The 25,690-nt window shown below is 36.3% G+C and overlaps 1 protein-coding gene across 6 annotated transcripts in view; it reads left to right on the forward strand.

Moving 5' to 3' along the window:
• The window catches only part of ATRNL1 (attractin like 1), a 522,221-nt gene that overhangs the window by 216,148 nt on the left and 280,383 nt on the right, over positions 1–25,690 (forward strand). For all 6 annotated transcript variants that reach the window (XM_027884890.1, XM_027884885.1, XM_027884886.1 and 3 more), the window contains exon 21: positions 9,102–9,154. In XM_027884890.1, the coding sequence (XP_027740691.1) occupies positions 9,102–9,154 (53 nt within the window). The remainder of the gene's footprint in view (positions 1–9,101; positions 9,155–25,690) is intronic.

Genomic DNA, 25,690 nt, shown 5'->3' on the forward strand with positions numbered 1-25,690 from the left:
GAACTAAGATTCTCTGATAATTTCTGTCAGTGCTACAGGTAACAAATATGATTAGTAAATATCCTGGACATGCTCTCTGAATATCTAGTCAGAAACTCCTAAGTCATCTAGGAATATTGAAAGTTACTTGAAAATGTCATGTAAGAGCTCGAATTTTTGCTTCCTAAAAGTAAGTGATAGCTTACCACTTGCAGTATATATTACACTTAAACCTCTGTGATATTTATGCTTTGTGTTCCTATTATAACATGTCATTGGCACTTTAGAAGTTGTTGTTGCAGGCAGAGCAACAATTCAGATAGCATGACTATTTTCAAAAATTCCCTAATACTGTATAGATGATGGCCCAGAGGAAGCCATGACATTCTGATTTATTTGTACCTTTGTTTTCATTGCGCATTTAGCATTCTTGAATGTCCACATATAAACAGCATTTGACCATTGCTAAGCTGCAATCTCCACTCCAAAACATGCTTTGCTTCTGAATTGTCGTTTTTGTCTTATCTTAGTCCGAATTTCTCATATTTTTTTTAAATATTAATTGCCATATTTTGATAAATTGTAGTCTTAAATTGCAAGAAAATTATTAAAGTTACCATACATAATTTGAAGTAGAATGAGAAGTAACTTACCTGTCTTTGCACTATCTTCTGAAAATAATAGTGTCTGTATGGCATCCTTAAAACGTATTTTTGAAATTGCCTTTTCCTTAAATTGCCTCAAAATTATAGTCTTATATAAATAGCGATTTTCTTAAGAAAAACAAAACCCAGTGCAACAAAAACAAACCAACCCCACCCCAGAATCTTGAAAACAAAGTAAGATTGAGTGCAAGGAACATCAAAGGAAAACAGATGAGAAACTCTGTAGCACTCTATAATGCTCCAGCACTAAGCTTTCTCCATGGAGATTGTAATTGAGTAGTTCTCTGCAATAATTTCCCACAGAGACTGACCATAGATTAAATTCACCAATAATAAAATAGTGGTATTTAAATGCACATTTTTTAAAAACAAGATATAAACTGTTTATTAGTTAAACATAATTTCTACAAATACACATATTAGTGGTAAAATTTTACAATGCAGTAATGACTAACGAAAATGCAGGTAACCACTTGGACTTAGTGTGTGTCTATCCATATTTTTTTCATCTGGTCTACTTGATGAAGCCATTTACAATACATTTACTCCGACTGTCAGGGCCTGTTAAAATATTAGTGTTGCTGAAGTGCTACCTCTCCTGCTCTTTTTGAGAAATGGTTTCTAAATAGCAATATACAAATGTGCTTGGAAACTGCCAGAACGTCAAGAGCGGTGAATTGCTGATCACAGAATGACAGAAACGGTCAGGTTGGAAGGGACCACAGTGGGTCACCTGGTCCAACCTCCTCAAGAAGGGTCATCCCAGAGCACATGGCACATGATTGCAGCCAGACTGTTCTGGAATATCTCCAGTGAGAAGGACCACACAGCCTCTCTGGGCAATCTGTTCCGGTGCACAGTGACTTACATATATTTATTTTACATGGTCTTTAAGGTCCCTGCCAACCCAAACCATTCTGTGATTCTCTAAATACTCTGTTGTTATTAAAATTTAATGTTTCAACAATATCTTTTAAAAGAATGAAAAACTATATAAATTTTGTGAAGTCATTTCTGCAAAGTAAAAACTTAGGTGGTGCTGCATTTCAGTTTAAGCAGTGATAAGTATTCATAAACTGTGGATGGTTCATTTTCTATTGCTTCTATCTAATTCTTCTTTCTAATGGGAAAGAAATAGTTGAGAAAACTATGCTAATATTTCTTGGAGATGTGATTCAGTTCAGTGTAAACACAGCCTCTTATTTTGAGCTCTGGGATATTCTAACATTTACTTTCTAAGGGCTGGAGCAAGATCTGAAATGTCTGAGATAGGTCAAAATGTGAGAGAAGAAATGTGTGTATTTCTCCTCCCTGACTTGGAAAGACAAGTGACTGATAAGAGGGAAGTCTTCTTTTCCAAGTTCACCTTTTTACATATATAAAAGTTTTTCTATCACATATGGTCATCATCTGTAGAGAAAGGAGAGGGCCAGAGGTAAAGGGTAAGGCCATGGACATGAGATTTTTCTTGTTCAGAATAAGTGGCATCAAATCATTTATATGTGAAATCCACTGATTCATGTGTCTGATTCACAAAGATTGGCAAAGATAACTTTTTGTCCAGCTAGTTCCAAATGATGGCTATAGGTCACTTAATTCTTGTATAGAAGGAGAGATGCAAATAGAATCTAGAATTTATTAGAAAACTTATTTTATTTCTTAACCTTTATCTCCTAATTATAAAATTTTGTGATAAGGGATATCTGTTTGAAAGCTTATTTTCTCCTGCATTGCAATGGATGTTGATATTTGAAATATTGTTAATTCAAAGAGTATATCAGAGCTCCATAATATTAATTATTCTGGATCTTTCAAGGAAGAAGGATTTGCAAAGCATGGAGGGGTCTGGAAGATGAAAATTTGCTTATGAGGGATATTTTACTTTTTCTTATCATGAGATCAGCCTAGATTTAAAAAAAAAAAAAAAAAAAAGGCATTGCTGGCCTAGGCTTTTTTCATGAATTATATGAGGAGGAGACTAATTTATCTGCAGAAAAAACATTGTCTCAAGACATAGTTATATGCACTTACAAGAAAAAAACAAATAAATCATTTCCCCACATTATTAAAAAGTCTTAACTGGAAACATAAATCCTAGTAGCTTTTACCCATTTAGGTTATCATTATCTTAAAAGGTAGGTTGATAATTCTTTATAGCTGAAGTTATTCATGACTGGAAGGATCTTGGCAGTGTGAGAAGTAGAAATGTCCAGTTTTTTCTTTGGAACCAAAGCTCTGTATTGTAGCTCAAAAAACCTGAGAGATCTCTTCACATACTGCAGTATTAGTGGATAACATTGGGACAATACAGTACATAGAACAATGTCAATACAGTTAAGAAGTAGACCCTTAACTGTGAGGGGAATATATTTGCATTTATAGATTATTGGTTCCTGTATTTCACATCAGCAAAATAAAGATTATATCACGGGATAAATATCCAATAATAATTAGCAATTAAACCTCTTCTGTGCGAAACACAAGCCAGTCATTAACATTGCTGATGTGAAATATGGCATCTGAGCTCAATTATTGCATCTGAATCTTAGCACTTCTGTGGAAGAATGATGCTGCTTCTGAATCTTTTAAACGTGCTTGAACTCCCTGTACGTGGCACAAGCTGGTGTTGCTTAACTCTACTTTTGTTGCTGCTGACCATGTCTGTTGTTGAGGGTTAGATGACGTGGCTGTTCTTTGGTAGTTCAGTGTAAGAGGAACTGAAGCCAAGCAGGCCTAAATCAAGACCTGAGTCTTGACCACACATAAATGTGAATCAGGGCATCAGGTATCGGTCACTCGTTCTTCTGGACTAGTTATCAGCCTCAGCTGTTCTTTCATCCATGAGTAACTATTCTTGAGCTGAAAATCTGCAGTTTCTGTGGGATCACTTCCAAAATGTTACAGTTACAGTTATTGACTGTAGTTAAGCAGATAGCTCAGCTTCTTTTCTCATTGCTGGAAAGGTACTTTGAGAGTAGGAAGTCTTGCATGATTTTCAAGAAGGGGTAATCAACAAGCAGGGTAAATGTCCATACTGAGCTTAGTGTTACTACATTATTATTAATAAAGGTGCATTAGCTGTCTCGTAAGTATCTGCAGAAGCTGCAGTCACATCACTATGGGCATACTTGTAATGCTCAGGATGCACTAATGTAGAGTAATATGTAGTAATTCTTCACAGTCCTTTTATGAAGTCATATGATGCCTTACCACGTGACCAGAGAAGTCTTAGGTTTAGCCTTACAAACACCGTTTGCACCTCAGTTGCAAGGTGCCTCAAATAATCAAATTTTATGTTAAATAGCATTCCACTCTTCAACCCCACTCCCCTGTAGCATCATACCACTGCAGTACTAGGAAAGCAGAATGAAACCAGAAGCCCGTTGCTCAAGATCAGGAATTGGGACAAGGATATCAGAAGCAGAAATCAGTGATGGAGAACAGCAGCAGCAAGACCACTGGTTAGATTGGGAACAGCCTGAGAAGTAAAGGCTGGGACAGAGTGGAGCAGTAGTCCTAGAAGATGTTATTAGTCATCTAAAAGCTGGGGCAAGTCACCAGTCAGGGACCAGGGATCCTCTGCTAAAGCAGTCCATGAGTCTGAATTTATCAGGAACCTCTTGTAGATACAACACTGAGAACCTGGGCAAAAATCTTAGGCCTGTTTCTGACCAGCTGTAGATCAGAAAGGTGACAGCTCTTCCCCAGACACTATGAAAGTGGTCTGTTAATTTGCAAGGACAAAATATGAGGTAGGGATTATAAATACCTATATTATCTAATATAGTATAACTTTGTATAGTTGACAAACATTGGTCTGGAGAAAACTTATCTCATCAGGGAAACAGTTGAATAAAACAATATTGTTTGTTGGAGTGGTCTGACATACATTTTTGCCTTCCCTAAGGCAAAGCCAAACTCAGCTAGAAGAAAGTCCATCAGTACTTGCTTTTCCCCTGTTCCTCTCTTTTTGCTTCACTTTTAATTGAAAGGATTTACCAATTAGTGGTGGCAACAGAACTGCAGAAAATCTATCAATCTATCATTTGCCTTGACTATCAAAGGTTAGATGAATTATTATAAGAAGGTTTTCACATGATCAAATCACTCATCTAGAAAGATGTAGATGCAGGCTGGTGTTATAGTGACTGCTTTCTTTAGGTGAGAAACCTCAAGGTATAGCCTTCCTTAAGGGACATACCTGTAAGCACAATAAAATTAAACATAAACATGTTCCCCTACTGGCAGTTCCTCAGCTTTCTAAAGTTTGCAAGATACAGATACAGTGCACAAGGCAGTACACATTGCTAAGCTTCAACAGAAGTTTATTTATAAACTCTGTCTTACAAAGGAGCCTTTCATTCATTAAAAGAAAATCCAAATCTGGAAATCTTATTGTAAACATGTGTTCATTTACATACATTTATTGTATTGAAAGAGAAAGCAAGAAATTATCACTTGCTTGGTCGTAAACATGAGAAAAATTATTTTTTAATGCATTTGTCAATAACTTTTATTTTGAACTTCCAGAAAATGTGGGGAGAAAAAAAGAGAGTGGAAGAAAATGGTTCAGTTTTGAAAGGAAAATTGAGAGAGGGGTTGGTGAGTAAGTGTTAATAGCAGGCCATCCAAAGGTCAGTGAGCTTGATGAATTGAATACTTTTGTATTGGAACAAACCATAGAACTTCTATGCAACCTGGTAGGAACCTCCCTCCATTTGTCCTTGTAAAATGGGAGCTGTGTCTTTGGAGTCATGCCAGAGTGGAACTGCTCATTCATTATTACCACTTAAGGCAAATGATCATAGCCCCGTGGCACATAAAATAATGAGTGTAGCTCCCATTTCTCAGATATGATGCATATATTACGCTTCACATATGGTCAAATGTGTCCTGGCTTTAGGGGAAGGTACAAAAATTACTACAATGAGTAAAGCTTGTAAGGAAGCAATTCAGTGAATAGGAAATTTTGTAATTGGAACCATAGTCAGTGACTAATGCAGAGCAATAGGTATGTTAATGAAATAGGATAGGATTAAAAGACAAAACTAAGTTTAATCAGAAGCCAGCATACATGCTCATGTGAATAATTTTAAATGTATTCTTAATCCTATTAGTTTCATCCTTTCCCTCCACTGAAAACTGAGTGTTTAAATAGTATCTTCCATTTGAATTAAAACAGGCTTCCCTAACTGGTAAGAACTTCACCTCATGTTATTCCTGATATATGTTATGAAAGTTTCTGCATGAAAGGCCTGGCAACAAATGGCACAATAAACCAGCTGTTTTGATGAGATGGCATAGAAAGAATACAGATAGCAGATGAATCTTATGCCACTTCAGTTACCGTGTGCGTGCAGCACTGGGTGGACCCAGCATGGATTTTCCACCAGTGTGCTGTACAGATCCTGTCCAGAGAGAGGGACCTCCCTGCTCCCATGTCATGGTGCCTTTTGTCTTGGGAGCAAACACAGCCATCTATCTGCTCCTGACAAGCTGGAAGGTTCTCTTGGATAACACCAGCACACAGCACAGGCTGCCATCGGGCCTTCCCGGACCAGTAGATCAGACTTACCTTACCCAAGATCGCCACCTCCTTGAGTCCTGTTACTTCCATGAGGCTCCCAACGTAGAGAATATAATATATATGATAATATATCAAAAAAATTTGCAGTGGTTTAATTCACTGTTCTCTTTTATTATGCATATTTTATAATTTCATCATATATTGTGCTGAAACAACTGAAATGCCTGGCTCCAAAATGATACTGCCATTCTGTTTTCGAGATATTTGAAGGTCACTTCTGTAATTGTCAGGGAATTAGTAATTATTTGAATTTGAGTGAATATTTATGAATGCTTGCACATTGCAAAATATTTTGTACCTAGTAATTTTTGCATTAATCTTTCTTTTGTGTGTTCTTGTAAATTATGAAACCTGTTATGCATTAGATGGATTTTACAGATATTTATATTTTATGTATTCATGCTGGGTTTTTTTTTCTGTGATATAAATAGAAAGAAAAATACCAAAAAGGTATATGTGATTTGGGAAATCCCTAGATTCTGGTAATTATTGATCCACAGCAGATGGTTTCATCTGATTAAAAGTGCAGCTGAATGGAGAAGGGAAGCTATATGAAAACAGGTGTCTTTTTTTCATAAAGATTTTCCAGTGTTTTTTTTTTAAATAAAAGTCATTTAGTCCCTGAGTCAAATCACCACAGGTGAGTGGTGTAGCTGGCCAAGAGTTCCCAGTGGAATTTATTTAGTTTCTCCCCATGGAAAGCTGTACAACTTATTGTTCCTGGGAGTTGGATATTTACTCTTCCATAGATCAGTGCCACTAGCAGAGAGTAGTGGGGTAAGTTTCTTGCCTTCATCCTCAGACTCTAAAGGCAGAATTGTTTTTAATATGTTTTTTTTTGTCTTCAGGTGTAAACCCCAAACATATTCTGAATTCTGCCCCTGTTTAAGATTCTACTTTGGCTCTGAAACAATCCAGAAGAAAAAATATTCCCCTTCCATTCCTCTCTATCATGTTGTTGTAATTTGCTTCATAATATACTGTCTCATTTATGTGACAATCTTACACACAAGAAAAGGAAATTCTTTTAAGCTCTTCATTCGAAAATGGTCATTTTCCCTTAGCTGTCTTTCAGAATTCCAAACCTTAAAGACACTTTCAGACATTTATCTATTTTTAGAAGCCTAATCTGTTTGAGTAGCAAACTGTTCTTTGAAGAATTTTGTTAGTGTTTTGTGATGTTTAGAAAAAACCTGTTTCAAGCAGACCAATACTATTACTTGAGACGCTTTTCTCCTATCCAAGTACATGCAAAAGATTTACTTCAGGATCAGACCCTCTTCTAAATTATGTGGAAAGGATTGTTGGGCCAGAGATTTATTATCAAAATTATTCTATTTAAAAAGTGTTGTGTTTCTGTATAGTTGACCCTGCAAAGAATTCTCATACTCATGTGAGATCAGGAGTGGGCAAGGGAAGAATGCAGAACATCTGTTTTTCCACTTCGTCATTTTAGTGCCACCGTTGATTATTTTCTTTGTGGTGTTGTGACAAAGGGTCAGGGAGATGATTGCTTCTTAATAAAAAATCAGCATGTTGAGAATCACCAGTTGGAAACTATTGAGGAGACCAGTAGAAATTCAAACATTATAGTACAGTCTGCAACTTGTTAAATTATATGACATCCAAGTTGGAAGGTATTTTTAATATTGCTCACAAATAAAATAACGCAAAAAAAATTTTTGCAAATTAAGTTCCTTAGAATAAAGTAATGAAAAGGTAGTCCAAGATATTAAGTGATTCAGATTTCCTCTGGGAAAATGTTTATATGAAATTTAATAGGCAGGGATTAGCTTTCTCTTTGTTTAATGAATCATTCTGTATATTTAATAGAAAACTATAATCTTGCTGGAGACTTCTGTGAAATAACCAAGAGAACCAAAAGCAGGTTAATCATTTTCTATTAAGATACTTGGCATTTTTATAGTAATGTTATAAACTGAATTTGACCACTCTGAATCTGTGTAGGATATCTCATCGCTCTGAAAAGAGCTATATATCTTATCAACAAGAAAACTATTTCTTCAGCTCTTATCATGTGCATATCTTGTCAGCAGCATCAGAGTATTGTATTCAATTTAAATTTCACCTGGTGCCCTGGGTGGTCGATGAAGGGGAGCAATTGCCTCTGAAGTTCATCAAAGCTGAGTATCTGAGACACTGCTGTGCTTGTGTGCCACAGTTCTGGCTGCAATTCCTGGTCCCAGAGCCCGGTTCCATGGTCTAGTTGCAGCTGCATAATTTAGCAGCAGCCTCTCTAGAGTAGAGACAGGATAGCTCTGGTTCCCCTCTAGGTCCTCTGTGGTGCTGTGGAAATATATTAAATATTTTATGGTTTGGGGATACTTTGGGTTGGTTTGTTGTTGTTGTTTTCTCTCTGTTATTATTGTGTTACTTTTGTTTTCATTTGAAGGGTTAGTAGTGTTTCAGGATGTTAGAGGGGGACATATTTGGGAACACTTTCTGCAAGTCAGTGATCCTTCTGGTGGATGCTCAGCTGCTGTCTTGGGGAGGGCCAGATCGAAACAAGATAAGGGAGGAAACTATCACTGAGCTTACAGGGATACAGAGATTCAGTGCCTGGATCCAGCTGCCTGGCTCTCCTTTGTTCACAAATGCCTGTGCTAAGTCCTACAAGACTTCAGGCAGACGACTGGAGTTCCTGATTTACAACTCTGGCCACTCTGGTATTTCCAGGAAGTAGCACATCCTAATTAACAACCATATCAAATACTTTTTATTTGCATATAGTTGTGCTACTAGTAGTAAAACCCATGCTATTTGAATAAATGTTCTAAGTGCATTTTTGCTAAAGTTATTCAGTGTTTAATGGGAATGTTTGGTTTTGTCTTTTTTTTCTCCCCCTGCAGCTGTGACTCTGAAAATAGGTATCTTGGAAATCCACTTCGGGGAACATGCTACTGTGAGTACTTTTATTTTTAATGTTACATACTAAAATGTTGGCTACATATTGTGTGATAATTTTGTTTCCTTGGCAGACCAAAATATTTTTCTTGAGATATTCTGAAGTTGGGCACATTGATATTTTGACTGAAAAATGAAATGCCCTGTTGGGCTGCTCTTACTTTGTGCACAGGAATACAAATTCAAGTCTTCTAAAAGTTGGTTCCTAATACCTACCTTAGAGGGACTGACCAAGCCATGGGGTTATTCTCTGTATCTCAACATGTGTGAATGGAAGGAATAGAAATTGTGTCCTTGATTAAAAGACAGAATTTGTGGTAGGGAAATTCAAACAGGCTACACAGCACCATTCCCTGGGGACATTCTGAATGGTTTAACCAGTCTGCCTCCCAGGGACAGGACACACAGCTGCTCTCCACAGCATCATAAAACGATACTGTGTGTTGTCTCCATGTTCTCAGTGTTGAGGAAAAGGTGCCTCTGGCACGTTTGCTGTAGAGCATTACAGTTTTGATAGTCATAGGGAAAGACCTGAAGGGATGAGAGTGGTTATTACCCACGTGCAGAAATCCCTTAGTGAGCTGTGCCAATTTTGCTGTGCCAATATCAGTGTTAAATAGTAATTTTAATCATCATAAAAACAGATGGGATGTTGGAGAACACTATTTTACCTTTTGTGTCTTTTACACATCCCATCTTAATGTCAGACAATTGGATCCATTTGTCTGTTGTTTCTAACATCATTCCGACTTCAAACTTGAATTTATACATAAAGACATATCACTGAACATATTTATAACATCTATTCTGATTTTTGGCCTTGCTTTTTAGCATTTCATTTTAGAGCATGCACAAAAGCTTTACTTTAGAGTATCTTTAAGGCATCATTTACTTAATAAAGGATTGTTTCTTGTCTTTATTAATCTGTCTTTCTCACCCTAAATGGTTTTACAGAATAAAATAGACACATACTGTATTATGGATGCTGATGTATCTCTAGGCCTAAAACATTTATTCCTCTTGCCAGCTATTAAAGAAATTTGGTGTGGGTTGTTTTGATTTTTTTTTCTCTCTCAGACAAGTTAAATTCAAATGTAATACTTTAAACTAGAACATGAATTTTAAATGTTGTAGACCAAGTTGAAAATACTCCCTGGAGCTGTGTCCTAAAGATACTGTTGAAAAATAAAATCAATTTCGTTGGTTTTTTTTTTTTTCTTTTGATAAGATATGCTTCTTATTTCAAAACAGAAATTTCAATATGTAGAAGAATGAATTTTTGTATTTATATAATATTTTTTCTATCTTTAAAGCAATATGAGTACATGAGAAGTCTGTACTTTAAAGACACTGCTATACAGGCTATTTTGGATACGTGTGTCAATGTTTATTTGTCCTTTAAAAATAAATGTTATTAAGTTTAAAAGATGGAAAAGAAATGACAGTAATGAGATTTGTGGACCTCAGGCACCTCAATGAAAAACCTTATTTTTTTTGCTATCATGTTTCTGGCTGGGTCTATAAATCATGTTGGAGACAAATTGTACTATATTCAAGATGCCCTTTCACCTTTAACTCACTACTAGTATTTGTCTTCTGTCAGATTTCAAAATATTTTAAAGATCTTGTTTTGAAGTGATAAATTTTAGTTTAATACTTTCAACTTACCACATATAAACGGTTTTCAGAGTTATTTTATCTGGAGGTAATAGGGAACCTGTGCTAATTAAAAATAACGGAATTCTGCATTTCTTGTTTTTAGTGATGGTGCATCATAGCAGGAAATAATCTGTTAATTTATGGGTAACTGACTGACCTAAGATCTCAATGACAATTGCTTATCAGCACAGTCCATTACCTGCTAAATCATGTATTAAAAAATATTTACATTATAAAGAGATGCTCCAATTTCTTATCTACGTAAATATTTTAAAATATGGCCTTACAGTGTTTCAGATTTGTACAAGACAGATATTTGGATGGAATTTTTTCTGTGCTTGTTTCACTACTCATCAAGAAACTTTTTCTTTAGACACTTAAATTGTTTCTTCACTTCTTGAAGTGAATATTCTTTTTTTTTTTTACAACAAGGGAATAGTTGTTGCTCAAGAGGAAGGAAAATACCAGGGAATATACTGGGGAGTATATATACTTATGAGCAACATAAGATTATGAGAAGTAAAAATTCTAGGCACATTTGTTTCTACTAGTGAATGGTACAAAACTAGGAATAGAGATAAAAGGAACAGTTTGTTAAACGTCAGATTTCATTCTCATATGGCATTTCAAAACGTGGCAGCACTGGACATGAGTCGTTTTTCTACTTTAAATTATCAAAACCTTGAAGTAGTGCATTATCCAGATTGTGTGAAAATCATCTTTCATGGCTTCTGTAAAATTGTTTTTATTTCATTCTTCACGACTTCACTGGATTATTGAAAATGCACAACAGAGAGAACAAACTTCTCTGAGAAAAAGAGAATGAGAACAAGCCTTGTAGATATAAACATTAGAAAAATGTTTATATCTCTATATATGAATGTATAAGGCTGTGTGAGCAGCTGCCTGATGATCTATAGATTATTCTAGTACCCTGTTGTCAGAAGTGGCTGAACATGAGTGCCAGGGGAAGAGGATAGCAAATGGACAAAGATACAGTGCTAATTCTCTCTTCACATCCAAGCATTTGCAGCTCAGGAACTTAGTGAGAGGAAGGACTTCTTGAGCTAAAAGTACTCAATGTGCCATTGTTTAGGAATATCAGAGGAAATCTTATGGAAGCTTTCTTAAACGTAATAAAAATAATATGAATGCAAAAGACGGCCTTGTGATTTAAGAAGCTACAGTTTTGTTTGGCCATATAAATATTCTTGTAGGTTGAGTACAAGTCTGCTTCTGGACTGTGTGTCTGTATTTCTGGTAGGGAGGCTCTGCATCCCCAGGCCTTTCTGTTGGAAGCCAATCCTGCTGTGAATGATCGGAAGCTGATTCAATCCATAGAAATGAATTCTGAGCGAAGGCCAGAGATGGTTGTGCAGCTGACTTATGCATGTCCACAGACCATAAATATACCATTTTGCTGTGATGCATTTGTGTTTGCTGTTGTTATTGTTCTTTGGTATCTGAGCCAGCGTGATGTATGACGGTGACACCGGGGTAGCAAAGTGTGCATCCAAATGGCCGGATTAGTTCCCCTCACGTCAGCACTGGAAATATGTTGCTGTCGAAATCAGAGCTCCTGGGTGCAAGGGAACATGCAGCAAAACCAGATGGTTTTAGACAGATTGGGAGGAATCACCGGGACGAATGCCACTTCTGTGGTTTTTGACTTGGTTCTATCTACAGATGCAAAGCTTTAAATCATAAATGGAGATGTAGATAAACCACTGTTCTAGAGAAAATGAGAGCTTAAATTTACAATTCATGATTTCTTACTATACAGAGGTTGAATTATAAGCTTGCTAACAATCACTTGCTTTGAAAGGATGTGATACTTTCCACAATAAACCTCTCTTAGATAGCTATATTCCTAGAGTCAAGAGCTTTCCAAAATGTCTGTTTCGTGTAAATTATTTTGAGTGTCATCATTCCAACTCTACGTATCCAACAAGAAATACAACTGATTCTAATACTGCTGCATGCAGAACCATGAAAGCTTACAACAAATCAGTCCTACGAGTGTTAATTGTATTGTTTGCCTGCATAGTTAGAATTTCCATATGAGCTGAGCACTCAAGGTTTGCCCATTCTACTAAGAAAATTCCTAGCTAACTCAATGAAGTTGAAAAAATGCACCTGGATTTACATAACTTAGTTTGTTATTCCCTTTTATCCTTAAAAAAATGTTTAGAAGCATTTTTTGTTGATTTCTGGGTACCACCATTAACAGTGCAGAGAGGGAACAGAGAGCTTCTCCATTTGGTCCTGCAGACTGGATTTTCTTTTAAAACAGGCAGCAGTAGTGCGTTACAGGGCAGAACATTTTTAGAAGGCATTTGAGAAGATTTTCTCAGCAATGCACAGAAAACGTAGTCAGAATGCAATCAAATTGCAATAAATTAAAAAATTTAATTAATCCGGTGCTCATCTTTGGATGGGACAGGCAGCTTTGTGGGACTGTGACTATCTGTGAGCTCCAGGGGAAATCAGGTGCCTTTTGCATTCAGAAGGGCATTTTATATCCAGGGTAGCACTAGAAAGTTTGCCATGCTGCAGTGCAAGCCCAACCCACTTTTAGGGATTAGAGCCTGACCTTTGAGAAGGATTAGAGAATCCAGAAATTAATAGAGGTCAGGAGGGATGGGTCATTTGAGAAGAGAATTAAAACAGGCAGGGACTGAATGATTTGTAGCTTTTTATAGAGTTAAAACCTATTTATTGATCGTATGCCTCTGATGCAGATATTTACTGGATTTACAGGCTTTAAAAAAAGAGGGGCCTGAATATCTGTACATAAAAAGGCTGGAAGAATGTACAAATTTTATTGTAACTGTTTTCTAGGTTCAAGATGTTTCCTTCCACAACCCTTTCTAATTTTTCTCTTAACTCAGTGTTTTAGGAAATGTCATTTGTGGAGAGCTTCACACAGTGATTCCTCAGCCACTCTTTCCAATGTTCTTCTGGGATGAAGCTTGCAAAGAGGGAAGGTGGAAGGTCTATCTGCAGGAGCCTTAAGGGTCAAGTGTGCTACAGCACAGTGGCACCACTGAGCTTTTCTAGTCCATCTCATGGACATACAGGGAGGAAAGAGAAAGCCAGAGGACACATTGCTAAGCTTAGTTTATATGTAAAACCCTCCAGCATAATTACTAGTGGGAAAAAAATATTCGTAGGGGTCTTTTTTCAAATTTTCACTGGATAAATTTTATTAGCTGCTCTTTTTCTACCTAAAGTAAACCACGGGAAAAATATGTGATCTACTAAATATTTTGCAACAACTTTTTGGGGGGATTGACCTGAATAATTGGTTTATGGCTTTACTGTTCCATTCTAAACTCTGAGCCATAAAATCATATTGCTATCCTGTCTGTATTTATACCAAGGAAAAAAGCAGTAGTGTTATGAGCTGTAAAGAAATTCCCTCAGTATGTCAGCAACTCATGGAGATGAAGAATGGAACTTTCATGTGCAAAATTGGGGAGGAAGTATGAAAAGTACATTCAGTAAAAACTCTCAAGATAATATCTGGTATCTGTGCAGGGAGCTGGGGACATAGAAGGAAATTTTGCTTCTGGCTGAAGAGCCTCGTAAGGATTCTGGTCCAGTCCTGAAGCTGGATTAGCCCCACTACTGCTGACACACCAGGATTTCAAAAAGGTTTCTGCTTTTTCAAAAAGGAAACTGCTAGTCCTTATTTATAGTCCTTACCATTTCTTAAAGTAAATTTGTATTGTAATTTAAAACTTTTAAGTTATATTGTATGTGGTGCCTGAAAAAACCCCAAACAAGGGTTTATTTTATCTGCTCTATTTAAAATTTATCTTCCTTGCTAAAAATTAGGAAAATAAGTCTAATTACTTTTTTATATCTGGGCTTTGGACTAAAGGCTTTGTTACTCCTTTAGAGATGTTCTTTTTTTTTTTTTTTTCCTGACTATTTCTTTTTCGACTAGAAAGATGGTTTGATAGAGGACAGATAATTAAATGATAATTTATGAAAACTTCTAATGACTTCTTGGAAATATCATCTCAATACTGACTCGGAGCAAAAGGATCAGATTATACCTCCTTATTTATGTTGTCAAAATACAGTTTAGCCTTAATGTGACCTATTGACACGGTCTGATTGCAGTCAGTTTGTGAGTGGCACACTGGGATCTACCGTAAATCACTTTTCGGGCTGCTTTAACCCTACTGCTTCGAAACTTGTTTTTGTGAATGGAAGTTTTATGCTTCCTTTTCCCCATCATTCTCCAGGTTTTGTGTCCCACGTAGGACACCACTGCTGAAGAGCGGGTGCTCCTGGATCCCAGGCAGGTGATCTCAGCAGCATTTAGCTCCCAGCCCATTCCAAGGTGGATTGTCCTCAGTGCTGTAAAAGGACTCCCCACCGAGGAGACTGTTTAGACCTGCATAGGGTCAAAGCTGCAATGGCTTCCCTAATATTTTTCATACTAAACTGACATCATATGGTTTGTTTGTTGGTTTTTTTTTCACTCTTTAAATAATTTGCAGGTTTTTCCTTTTACGACCTCTGTGAGACTTTCAGATCTCACAGCAGAGGAACACAATTAAAAGAGGGTTGTGTGTTAAGTCAGGAAGAACAAACGTGTTGAAACTTGCAATGCAACCTGTCAGCAAGAGGGTACAGTGGGATTTTTGAGTGTGTGTAGGCAAACATGTATCTGTGTATATGCATTCAGGGACATGACAGATTTCATCAAAAAATGGTAAAAAGTTATTATCCGGTAAAATGTGTACTAGAGGCACCATGGAGCACTAGGTGGCAGACTTGTTATACTTACAGAAAAATGAAACTCAAGAACGTTCCAAGGAGAGTGTTTTAGGAGATAAATAGCAAGTAGTACTATAAGTAAAACTGTTAGCAAGGATTTTCCAGATATTTAAAAATTATGTTGAAACTTAAGGGGCATAAACAATAAATCTTATCTGTTGAAAGGATGTTTGTTTTAGCTCAGCTGTGAGATGTGTAGCAGCAGTTAGATGCTTCACTACTGATTTGAAGAATTCATGTTTCCTTTTGGGACAACAGTAATTTAAACTAAATACATATTGTAATTGTAAAACTGTCATGCTTGATTTAAAATAATGAGTTCCACCAATTATATCTAACACTGATTGACTTTGATACAGACTGAAACAGTCTGTATTATGTATAAATACAGTAGCAATAATGACTCACATTGCCTTTTGAATATATGGGCTTATACAAATAAAGAATTTAAAAAAGAATTCTTAGTGTTTAAAGAGTCTAGTGGAACAGATTATAGTTTAAATCAGAAAATTCTAGGATGGTTTGCGAAAAGATTAGCCTCAGCAAACCTTCCAACTCAGAACTTATAAAGAGCAACAGACAAACAGAGTCTTTGCCCCGAGCTAAAATAACTGCACAAACCAACTGTCGCCTTCCAGAGAATTAAAACAAAAACAGCACCAAGAATCTGAAGCTCCTAATAAAGTATTATGCTCTCACCCCAGGCTCTATGTACTCATTTGCCAAATGCTAGGTTGGCTTGCAGCTTTGTTGGGCAGGCTAAAGAAACAGATTTGCTGCCAATCATTTTCAGATTTTACTGGGAATTGGAGAATCTTTCCATGTATGTATTTACTTCTCTTTTTTATTTTTATAATATGTACATATATGTATATGGGATTTTCTTTGCTTAAAAAACCCATACTTTATTTTTGGAATGAAGATTATTTGCTTTCTCTGATAGCTTTTGCTCATATATCAATGAGTTTACTGATTGACATCCCCTTACAGATTCTACTTAATACCTTTTGCCAAAGTAGACAGTCAATTGAATTGATTTAGATATGCTACCCTGTCTTAAAAGAAGGCGGGCACTACCCTGGACAAATTCGCTTTCTAACTGCTAAAGAATAGAAAAAACATAGATTATAATGTGTGCAGATAAATGTTTGAGTTAGAGACCTGTTTCATAGGTTCCATTATAATTTTTTTATTATTCTTTTTCTTGCCATTTAATGCATAGTATTACAGTAAAATACCTAGTAGTATAAAATATGACTATTTATAGAACTATAAATTTTGAAAAAGCTTGATGAGGCAAGAGTGAGAGATGGCTTGGAGACCTCCTTCAGAAGACATACTTTGCTTTGTAGGGGACTCCAGCCCATGTGTGAAGCAGTGTTTTAAATGAAAAGGAAGCGATACAAGTATTTGCATATATACAACATTGTATTATTGAGCTGGGGTTCATGGGATGAATACTTTTTGAATCCTTGTTCTGTATATCAATCTGCTCTGTGTGTGTGTGTGTAGTTCCCAAACATGTCCAAAAAGACGGGACCTGCCACTCCTCAAACACCTGGGAGGCCTTAGAGGTCTCTGGGAGTGGAGTTGTAGGAAGCAAACGGCACAGGAAAGGATCCCTCAGTGTCCCTTGGCCTTCTGACAGTGAAGGGAAAATGTTTGGGGTGGTTTTATAGTTGCATTGGGAAACAGCTGTAGTTAAACCTTGAACCAATTAAACAGGGGAAAAAGCACACTCTGACTTCAGTAAGTAAGTGGTTTATGATATGTGGGGGAATTTGTGTTGGTTCCTTGGACTGGGAGTTCTTGGTGGAACTGCTCCATCTCAGCCGGGGTACTTTTCTCCACGGGCAGGTATGAAGCACTTGAGGATGGTTTAGCCACTTGCATTATTAGAGGCAAACACCTGATGCAGAGGTCCAGGTAGTGTCAGGTAACTGTTCAGGTGTCTGGGGTCCTGAACCACCTCGTGCTGGCACCGTATTTGTGAAAGTTGAGAGGGAAGTCAGTCATGTTTTAAGCTTCAGAATTAGTGTTGTGAAGGCCCTGCAGAGTATTTGAGGGACTCTTGTAGGAAAATTTAAATAAATTGAGGGTCATTTCTATCTCAAGATGATGACAAAACCTTGGATTATATAAACTTGAAGAAAAATTATGCTAGGTTATTATGGGGACGTTGTCAAATTCAAGTCTCTGACTGGGTAACTCATCTCCATTTCAGTATATTGTAAATTAGACTATGAGTGATTGATATTAATTTATTGTCATTTTTTCTTAGCTTGTATTGTGAATATTGTTTTAAGATATGTTCCAGAAATATAACCCATTGACAGCAGTGTAATTTGGTAGTCACTTAATATAAAGGGTAATGCTGATATGAAGTGGAAGAGCAAACTGTGTGAGGTCAAAAAGCAGCAGTGTACAAGAGCAAAAGAGATACAACAGCAAACTAGACATTAAGGGAAAGTTGAAAAATGCATCTGTCAAAGACTATGAAGATACACTGGTAAAGAAGTAATATATATGTATTTGATTTGTCTTTTTATGTTATGGGGAAATAAATATACTTTACTGTGTTAGCCCTTAAGAAAATGCCACGGCCATCAGAATAATTTTGTAAAAATGACAAGCTATGCAAAATGTGGGAAGAAAAGTCTTAAAAGGGCAACAGTATCACTTTTTTTTTTTTTTTTCATCAATGAAATGAGAATTTTAGAATTCTACTCTTGTTGAATAGAAATAGGTACTGCTTCTGCAAGTGTTTTTGAAAATATGGCCAGACCCACTTTAAAGTCCTAGAGGTGATTTCAATGGCTAATGAAAGAGAAGACGGAGAGGTCATTATTAGAATGAACAACAGAGTGAATGGAGGAAAGAGAAAAATGAAAATATTCGAAGGAAGACAATGTACTGCTACATCACGCAAACATGTCACTTCATGTTTATAGGCAAGGACTGCCTACCACAGTCTATGGTCTGTGAAGGTCAGTTGTAGATGATATGAACAATCAGGGCTTTTGAAATACTACAGCTTGTTGGTCCTTTTTACGTGCTAATTCAGTTTCTAGAAAAACTGTGTCAAAACGTTTGTGCCTGATATCTATCAAAAGTAGTGGTATATCTCAATTGGTCTGTATTAAGCTAATCATCTGGGAAAAGACACCCAACAAACAAGCTCAAAACAATAAAAGAGGAAGAGATTTATTCTATTTGCACATTTAAGTTAGCGGTGCTTTCTCTACATGACCAAAAAAAAGTCATGAATTAATGAAAGCACAGCTGTATCTAGTTCCTGGTTTAGAGAAAACAGTGCTGGGAGAATATAATATTTCTTTTATTGTCTGGCAGCTGTTTGAGTTGGAAATTGAGTTTTCCAAACCACTTTCAGAAAGGTGTCAGTGAGCCCTTCTGCAGTGGCCAATGTGTTCCCTCTCTGAGGCAAATAATAAATCTCCTCTGAAGAATGGGTGACTGCATTGGAGTTGAGGAGAACAGCCATTTTTCCTTCCTCACTTATTTCAATTTGCTTATTTTAACCAAACTGCTTATTATTTTCTGTGCCTGACTGCCAGTCCTAAGAGCCAAATTCGTAGCAAGTGGGTGAAGGTTTATTTTTTTCTCAAGTTTGTCACTCTATATTTTATTCCAAACTAGGGATTGAGGTATTTCCTCCTATCTGTTTTAAAGGCTGTAAACTGGACTAGGAATATTACAGATATGTAATCTCATTCGTGAAAGTTTGCAATTTTAATATTCTATCAACTTTTTTTTTTTTTTTGCTAAACTGGCACTCAGTTATTAGCCTGAGCAATGTTATTATTGAAATCAAGATATTTTACTTTAAACAACCCTGATGGTGTTTGAAAAGTGCCTGTATTACATCTTCTTTTCAAAGTTTTTCTACTGTATGCAAAGGTGTTTCTACTGTACAGAGATTTAGCATATTATATTTTTTACAGTAAAAGTACCAGTTGCAATTTGTGACTTTAAAGCAGAGGATACTGCTCAGTGAGGTATATGACATTATTTCTGTCCAGTATGAAGTGCAATTCTCCTCAAAGGGTTCTGGATTTATTTGCTGTAAGAGATTTTAATTCTCAGAACTAACATGTTAATGTGGCTTGAGAAACAGCAAAAAATATCAGCAAAGTTGAAACATCTCAACTTCAAGTTACATTGTGTAGTTTGTACAGGTCACATGGAGTCAAGCAACATGAGGTGTGTTCTGACATTTGGGCTGCAGATTTAAGGTTTCTTAAGCAAAGTTCAGCTAAATAATAAGAAAAAGGGAGGAAGAGTTGAAAATGTTGAGATATTACAGGAGCACCTTATCTATGTATATTTATAGTCAATATACAAAGTGAATGCTCTGTCTCATTTTAAGGCCTGATTAACCAGAAATTGCTTATTTAATTGTGGAGATCTGTGTTCAGTTATTCGAGAACCAGGATAAAAGCTGTGCTAATAATTCTCATGGAAGCTGTTGTGTGGCTTCCTTCTTGCTCATCTGAATTTACAGCAAAACTGGAGCGTGTGCATGGTATTTATACTTTTGCCATGCCCATATTATGAATTTTTAAAATAAATTTATTTACAAAAGAGAATGAAGTACATTTTTTAGGGAATATACAATAAACTGAGCATTATAAGAGCAAGATTTAAAAAAACATGAAGATCTGACTGCTTTCATTTACTATATGACAAGAAACATCTCTTTTTGGCAATAATACATGAACTCAACAATAATTTAACATTGTTGTTTCTTAGATGTGCCACTTCTGTTGTCAGAACAAGGAGATCAGAGATCTCTTCAGTGTGTATAGACTATATAACTAAAGAAAAAAAATTAGAATCAGGTTAGTGAATATTGATGCTAGTATATTGAAAAATGATGTTGCATGTTAGAGTTGTAATATTAATGAGTGTTATAAAGGTGGTGATGCATTTAGATCACTCTGGAGAAATTTGAATTTCTTCCATAATAATTTTAATGAGATTTGCTTTTCTTGGTTTTGTTTTGTTTGCATTTTTCTCCCACTTTTCTACCACTTCAAGAATATTACAAGAGTTAAGGTATTCTAAACACTGTCCCTTGTGACAGAAGTACCTGTACTGAGCATTCCTCGCTATCAAGTAATAACACTTATACCTTTGATGAATAATAGTGGCTGTGCCATGAGATTTGAAATGCTCCATCGCTGGAGGCACCTCGACTTTTTTCTAAATTTGATGTTTAAGTACCTGCCAGTTGGTGCTCTCACTTTTCTTTGTTGTTGCTTCTTACACTGATATTTTGCTCATAATATTCCAGTCCCTGGTTTCCAGCCTTTGTTTATAGACTGTGGTCTTGAGCAGAGCCTGAAAAGGGTCTGTAGCTGTTCACAGAAACCCCATCAGTTTTTCTGGTGTTTGCAGTTGAGTTTGATGAAATATCTACAGGGGTGGGGGGAAAAAAAAGGGGGATCTGGCTGTAGTCTGTGGTTTAAAAACTTTAGGAGCATCATCTTGAGACCATATGCTTAAAACACCTCAGGTAATTATATATGCATCTCAGTTTTTAGATCTCAGCAACTAGTCTGCCCTTGATTATCATAACATTTTCATACCTACATATTTACTTCTGTGACAGTTATGGTGAGATGCATCTTGCCTAACTAGCTTTTCAACACTTATATGTCCTAACTTAATTAACCTTCTCTATTCATTAAAGAGAATTGAGAGCTACTCTTCTGAACACAGTGCATACCTGTCTTAGATGTCACTCATCTTCTGAAAATTTTAGTCAATATAGAGAAGAATTAGACAATTTGAAAAATTTAGCTGAGTAAAATTCTAATATAGGTTCTATTTTTCTGTATCTGGCCCTCCCTTGGGATAAAAACTGACAACTTATTACACTTTTCTAAATAGCAGCTGAAAATTTCCTAAGGATAAAAGATTTTTGTTTAGAACAAAATTAATTACCCAGTTTGCTAATTATGGCACTAATCCCTTTGTCTTTTTGTGGGCTTTTTAGCTTAGTACGTTTTTCTAAAGTGCAGTAAAAAAACCCCAAAGAATTGTTGTTGTTGTATTTTTTAAAAGACTTTTAAACTCAAGTGAAATTCATTCTCACATGCTCTTTCCTTAAATGGAAAAAAAGCATATAAATAGTAAGTACTGGGGTACTTTGAAGCTCATTGAGCTCTGATTACATTTAGAAAAATGCAAGTTTTTAGTAAAGACTTCACAGTAAATGACTTTTTGTTTTATCACAATGAACAAGTAACGTCAGACACCAACATAGTCAATATGACAATGGAAATGAGGCAGTGGATCCAGAAGACAGAGGAATGAATCAGGAAACTGCTCTGAAAGTTCAAAATAATTATGCTGACTCAAAATAAGTCTGGGTGGTAACCCCCTGACTTTGGTGTAATACCAGCAGAATTTCTCTTGGTCACAAATGAATATGACTTATAGCAGTTGATAATGGAGCTTGGCTTCAAAAGCAGCATTTGTGCTGATAGAGAGGAATATGAATAGTTCTGTTCTCAACAAACTTGCTGAATATAGAGAACAATCCCTAGAAAGAGTAGGAGAGAGACAAACTGCCTCTGCAGTGAAGAGGTGAGAGTATGAGTTTTAGAATCAGCATGAATAGACAGATCCTTAAATAGAAAACTGTGGGAAGACTGACTGTGATGAGTCTGAAGTTGCAATCATGAGGGAGGTTCTTACAACTTTAAGTGATTTCAAGAAGTAAAAATAGAACAGCACTGGATTTTGAGGTTTCTATTCACAAAATAGACCTTATTATTAGTTATCAGGGGAAAAAAAAAAAAGTGAAAAAATCCCACTTTAGTCACTGATTGGGTAAAGATCATGTGATCCTCACCTAACATTTATAAAGTGTGATTATTAGATTGTAGCTGGGATTTAGACTATATTGTGGGTGGGTCTGGTTTCATGCTCTGTTTATATGTCTGGCTGACATATGTTGCAGTGCTTTTGACTTAGAATTTTTGCTAAACTTTAAATTTGGAACTAAAACAAATAGATATAATTCTCAGAAATTCTATGCACGTATAGGAGTCTTCTCCCATTTTGTTTAGTTTTACAAGCGTGTTTTAAGAAACTATGTGACAGGAGCCGTGGGAGAACGGGCAGTGACCAAAGTTAGAGGAGCTGTGAATGTGCCCAGTTATGCATGTTCTTGCTCCCTTCCTGGGAACCCAGGATCGTTCTTCCCTCTTGCTGAGAGCTGTTGTGGACTGGGATGCTCTCTTGGGATGATTTGGTCAAAGGCAAAAGCGAGCTCAGAAGTAAAATGGTTTTATAGAATTTACTCCAGCTTGATTCTTAAATTACTTAATAAACGCCCTTTATTGAGATACGCTGTATAGGCAGGGAGTGCAGCAAAGTGGAAGAATTAAGGCTTGCTGTCACAATAATTTTTTATTTGCTTCTTTGCTAGGGCATGGTTGTCCAGCTTTTCATGGCATGCATACTAGTTCCCAAGGAACTTTTCATCTACATTGCACTGAATGGATTTTTAGGAAATGAATCAGTGATAATGTAATGGAAAGATGAATGTATGTTCCTTTCCTGTTTTGTTGGAAAAGTGGAAAGAATTGTAATGAATGATGGAGGGAACTATAAAATAACTATGTTCATATGTAATGTTACATATTTCAAAATAGTAAGAAAAGTCAAACTCCAAGTATTTCAAATTGGCTGTTGGTGTTTAACGGATGGTTTTGTCCTTGGTCTCTTTGTTTCATTTTCTGTCCTGGAAAATGGGACTAATAATGCCTTCTCATCTCCAGTAATGGAACAAATTCATTAACTTTTCTGAAGAACTTAGGAAATGATAGTGATGAATACTGTAGAAAGCCACGTTAGAAATTAATTCCATCTTTGGGAAAGGGCTTGTGTAGCATGTAGTAAATGAGGCATGGACCCAACACTGGGTACTGAACACAGAACACAGTGTTGAATAGCTGCCCATTAAGTGAGCACTCACCCAAAAATAATTCACAGGCACCCTTGATGTCAGTGGTTCAGTTTGCAGTCTTAATACTCCTCTGTAAGGTACCTTTTCATGTGTAACTTTATTACTAATTTATACTAAGCATATTCAATTTAATTTTTTTTAAATAATTATCAATGTAATTATATATTCTCACAGAGTTCCAGTGGCATTCAGAAATACTGAAGTTCTTCTGGCCTTTGTTCTTTTGGGAATATTCTGGCATTTTTGGGAATGGGTCTGATCCTTGTTGGATATGAGTATAAAACTTCCATATTAAACCATCTTAATCATATAAAAAGTCAGGGACCTGCATTAAAGAAACAGAATATTTTCTTGAAAATAACCAGCAATACTAGGCTTAAAGGATTGCTTTGAAATTTATTTTCCTCATTTAATTTATCATCTTTCTTCGCCTAATTATTGTCATGTTCTCACATGTGCTCATTACTGGCATTTTGAATTGATTTTAATGACTTTTTGACTGTGAAACCAGTCACGGGTTCTGAAGAAATCAAAATAGAGATGTGAAAAAACTCAATAACCAGAAGTCCTTGTTATATTTGGCCACTGACGATGCCGGGATGGTATTGTGGTCTTATCTTTGTGTACTTTATTCAGTGATTTCTAAGACAAAATGGAACAAAGTGCCTGGAAACAGAAATTAAACTGTAAGCCCCCTCCCCTCCCTGCTTAATAATTTGACTTCCAAGGGTCTCTTTGTGTGCCAGTTGAATCTCTCTTCCCTGCTGCTTCTCCCTTGCCTCCACTAAGGTGATGGGGCACACACCCTGCCAGGCCAAAGGTGGAGGAGTTGTGTTTAATATTAACAAAGAGACGGCAGCCTTCAATAAATACATTTTCCTGGTGAGAACTCCAAAGAGAAGGCTCTGCTGCAGGGACACAGTGACTGATGTTTGGCAGTGGGAAGGAAAGCTGTTCTGCCTGCTGCAGTGTGTGGAAGGTGAAGCCTTCTGGAGGAGAGGGAGGTGAAGTTTCCCTGAGAGCTGCTGATTACACGTGGGGCAAGAGTCTCCTAAGGTATAGAATGAGACAGATGGGCAGAGTGAGGAAGGATAGTGAGACAGACAGCAGCAGGATGCAATGCATACAGGAGAGTCTTCTTTACAGTGCCTTTTCATTTCTACTTCACTTTGCATTTCCTCTTAAATTACCCCTACTAATTTATATTCTAATAAAATCTAACTTTAGAGACTTCCAGAAATTTGGGATCTTAAAGTTAAGAATAGGTTCAGACAAATATTTCCTAAAGTTTTGGCCAACCAGAACTTATCCTGTATATGAAAGTCAACATTTTCTCCAAGCTATGAAAGTTCTTCAGCATTACTTTTGCAGTCCTCAGAAAAATAGGAAGGAATGCTTGCTCAGTGTCAGTTCTTTCATTTGCACCTGACTTAATTTACACTCTTGAATCACATTACTGCATGGAGGCAGTGCTGTCTGCTTCATTCAAGTCATACACACTTTAGGTATCTTCCCTGAATTAGAATTGTCTGTGGAGAGATAAGTATTTCTGCTTTGCAGCATCCACTCTGTGGCCAAGGCAGAGATTTAGTGGGTTGTCCTATGGCAGGTCCCTGTGGAATTTAGGGCTATAATTTGTGTTTGTTTGTGCTTCTGAATAGTTTAGTGAAGATCTCTTTCCAGTTTTTAGGGCTGCATAACTAATCCTCACTGTTTTTCACAATTTACTGTTTCAATGTACTGAAGGTAAAAATACAGTAAAAAAAAAAAAAAGTGTTGTTTTTTTTTTTAATTTTTTATTTTACTTATTTGTTACAGATGGTAAATTTATGAGGGACAGTGTAGTTTAACATCCTTTATCTATGTAAGGACTTTTCCTGCATTTCCTGCATTCCTTGAAAAAGAAGTTCATATTTTCTTGGCTTTTATCAAGCAAATGATAAATTTAAAATTTAAAATAACAAGAACAAACAATAACAAAACCCAGAAAAAAAAAAAAAAGATTCCTAATGTTTTAAAAGTAAATGACTGAGGTTTTTTTAAACTTGTATGCAAAAGAACTGTTCATTCATATTACTGGGA

The sequence above is a fragment of the Empidonax traillii genome, unplaced genomic scaffold, assembly GCF_003031625.1.
Source record: "Empidonax traillii isolate 1590-97213 ecotype Southwest subspecies unplaced genomic scaffold, ASM303162v1 scaffold156:size1289327, whole genome shotgun sequence".
NCBI lineage: Eukaryota > Metazoa > Chordata > Aves > Passeriformes > Tyrannidae > Empidonax > Empidonax traillii.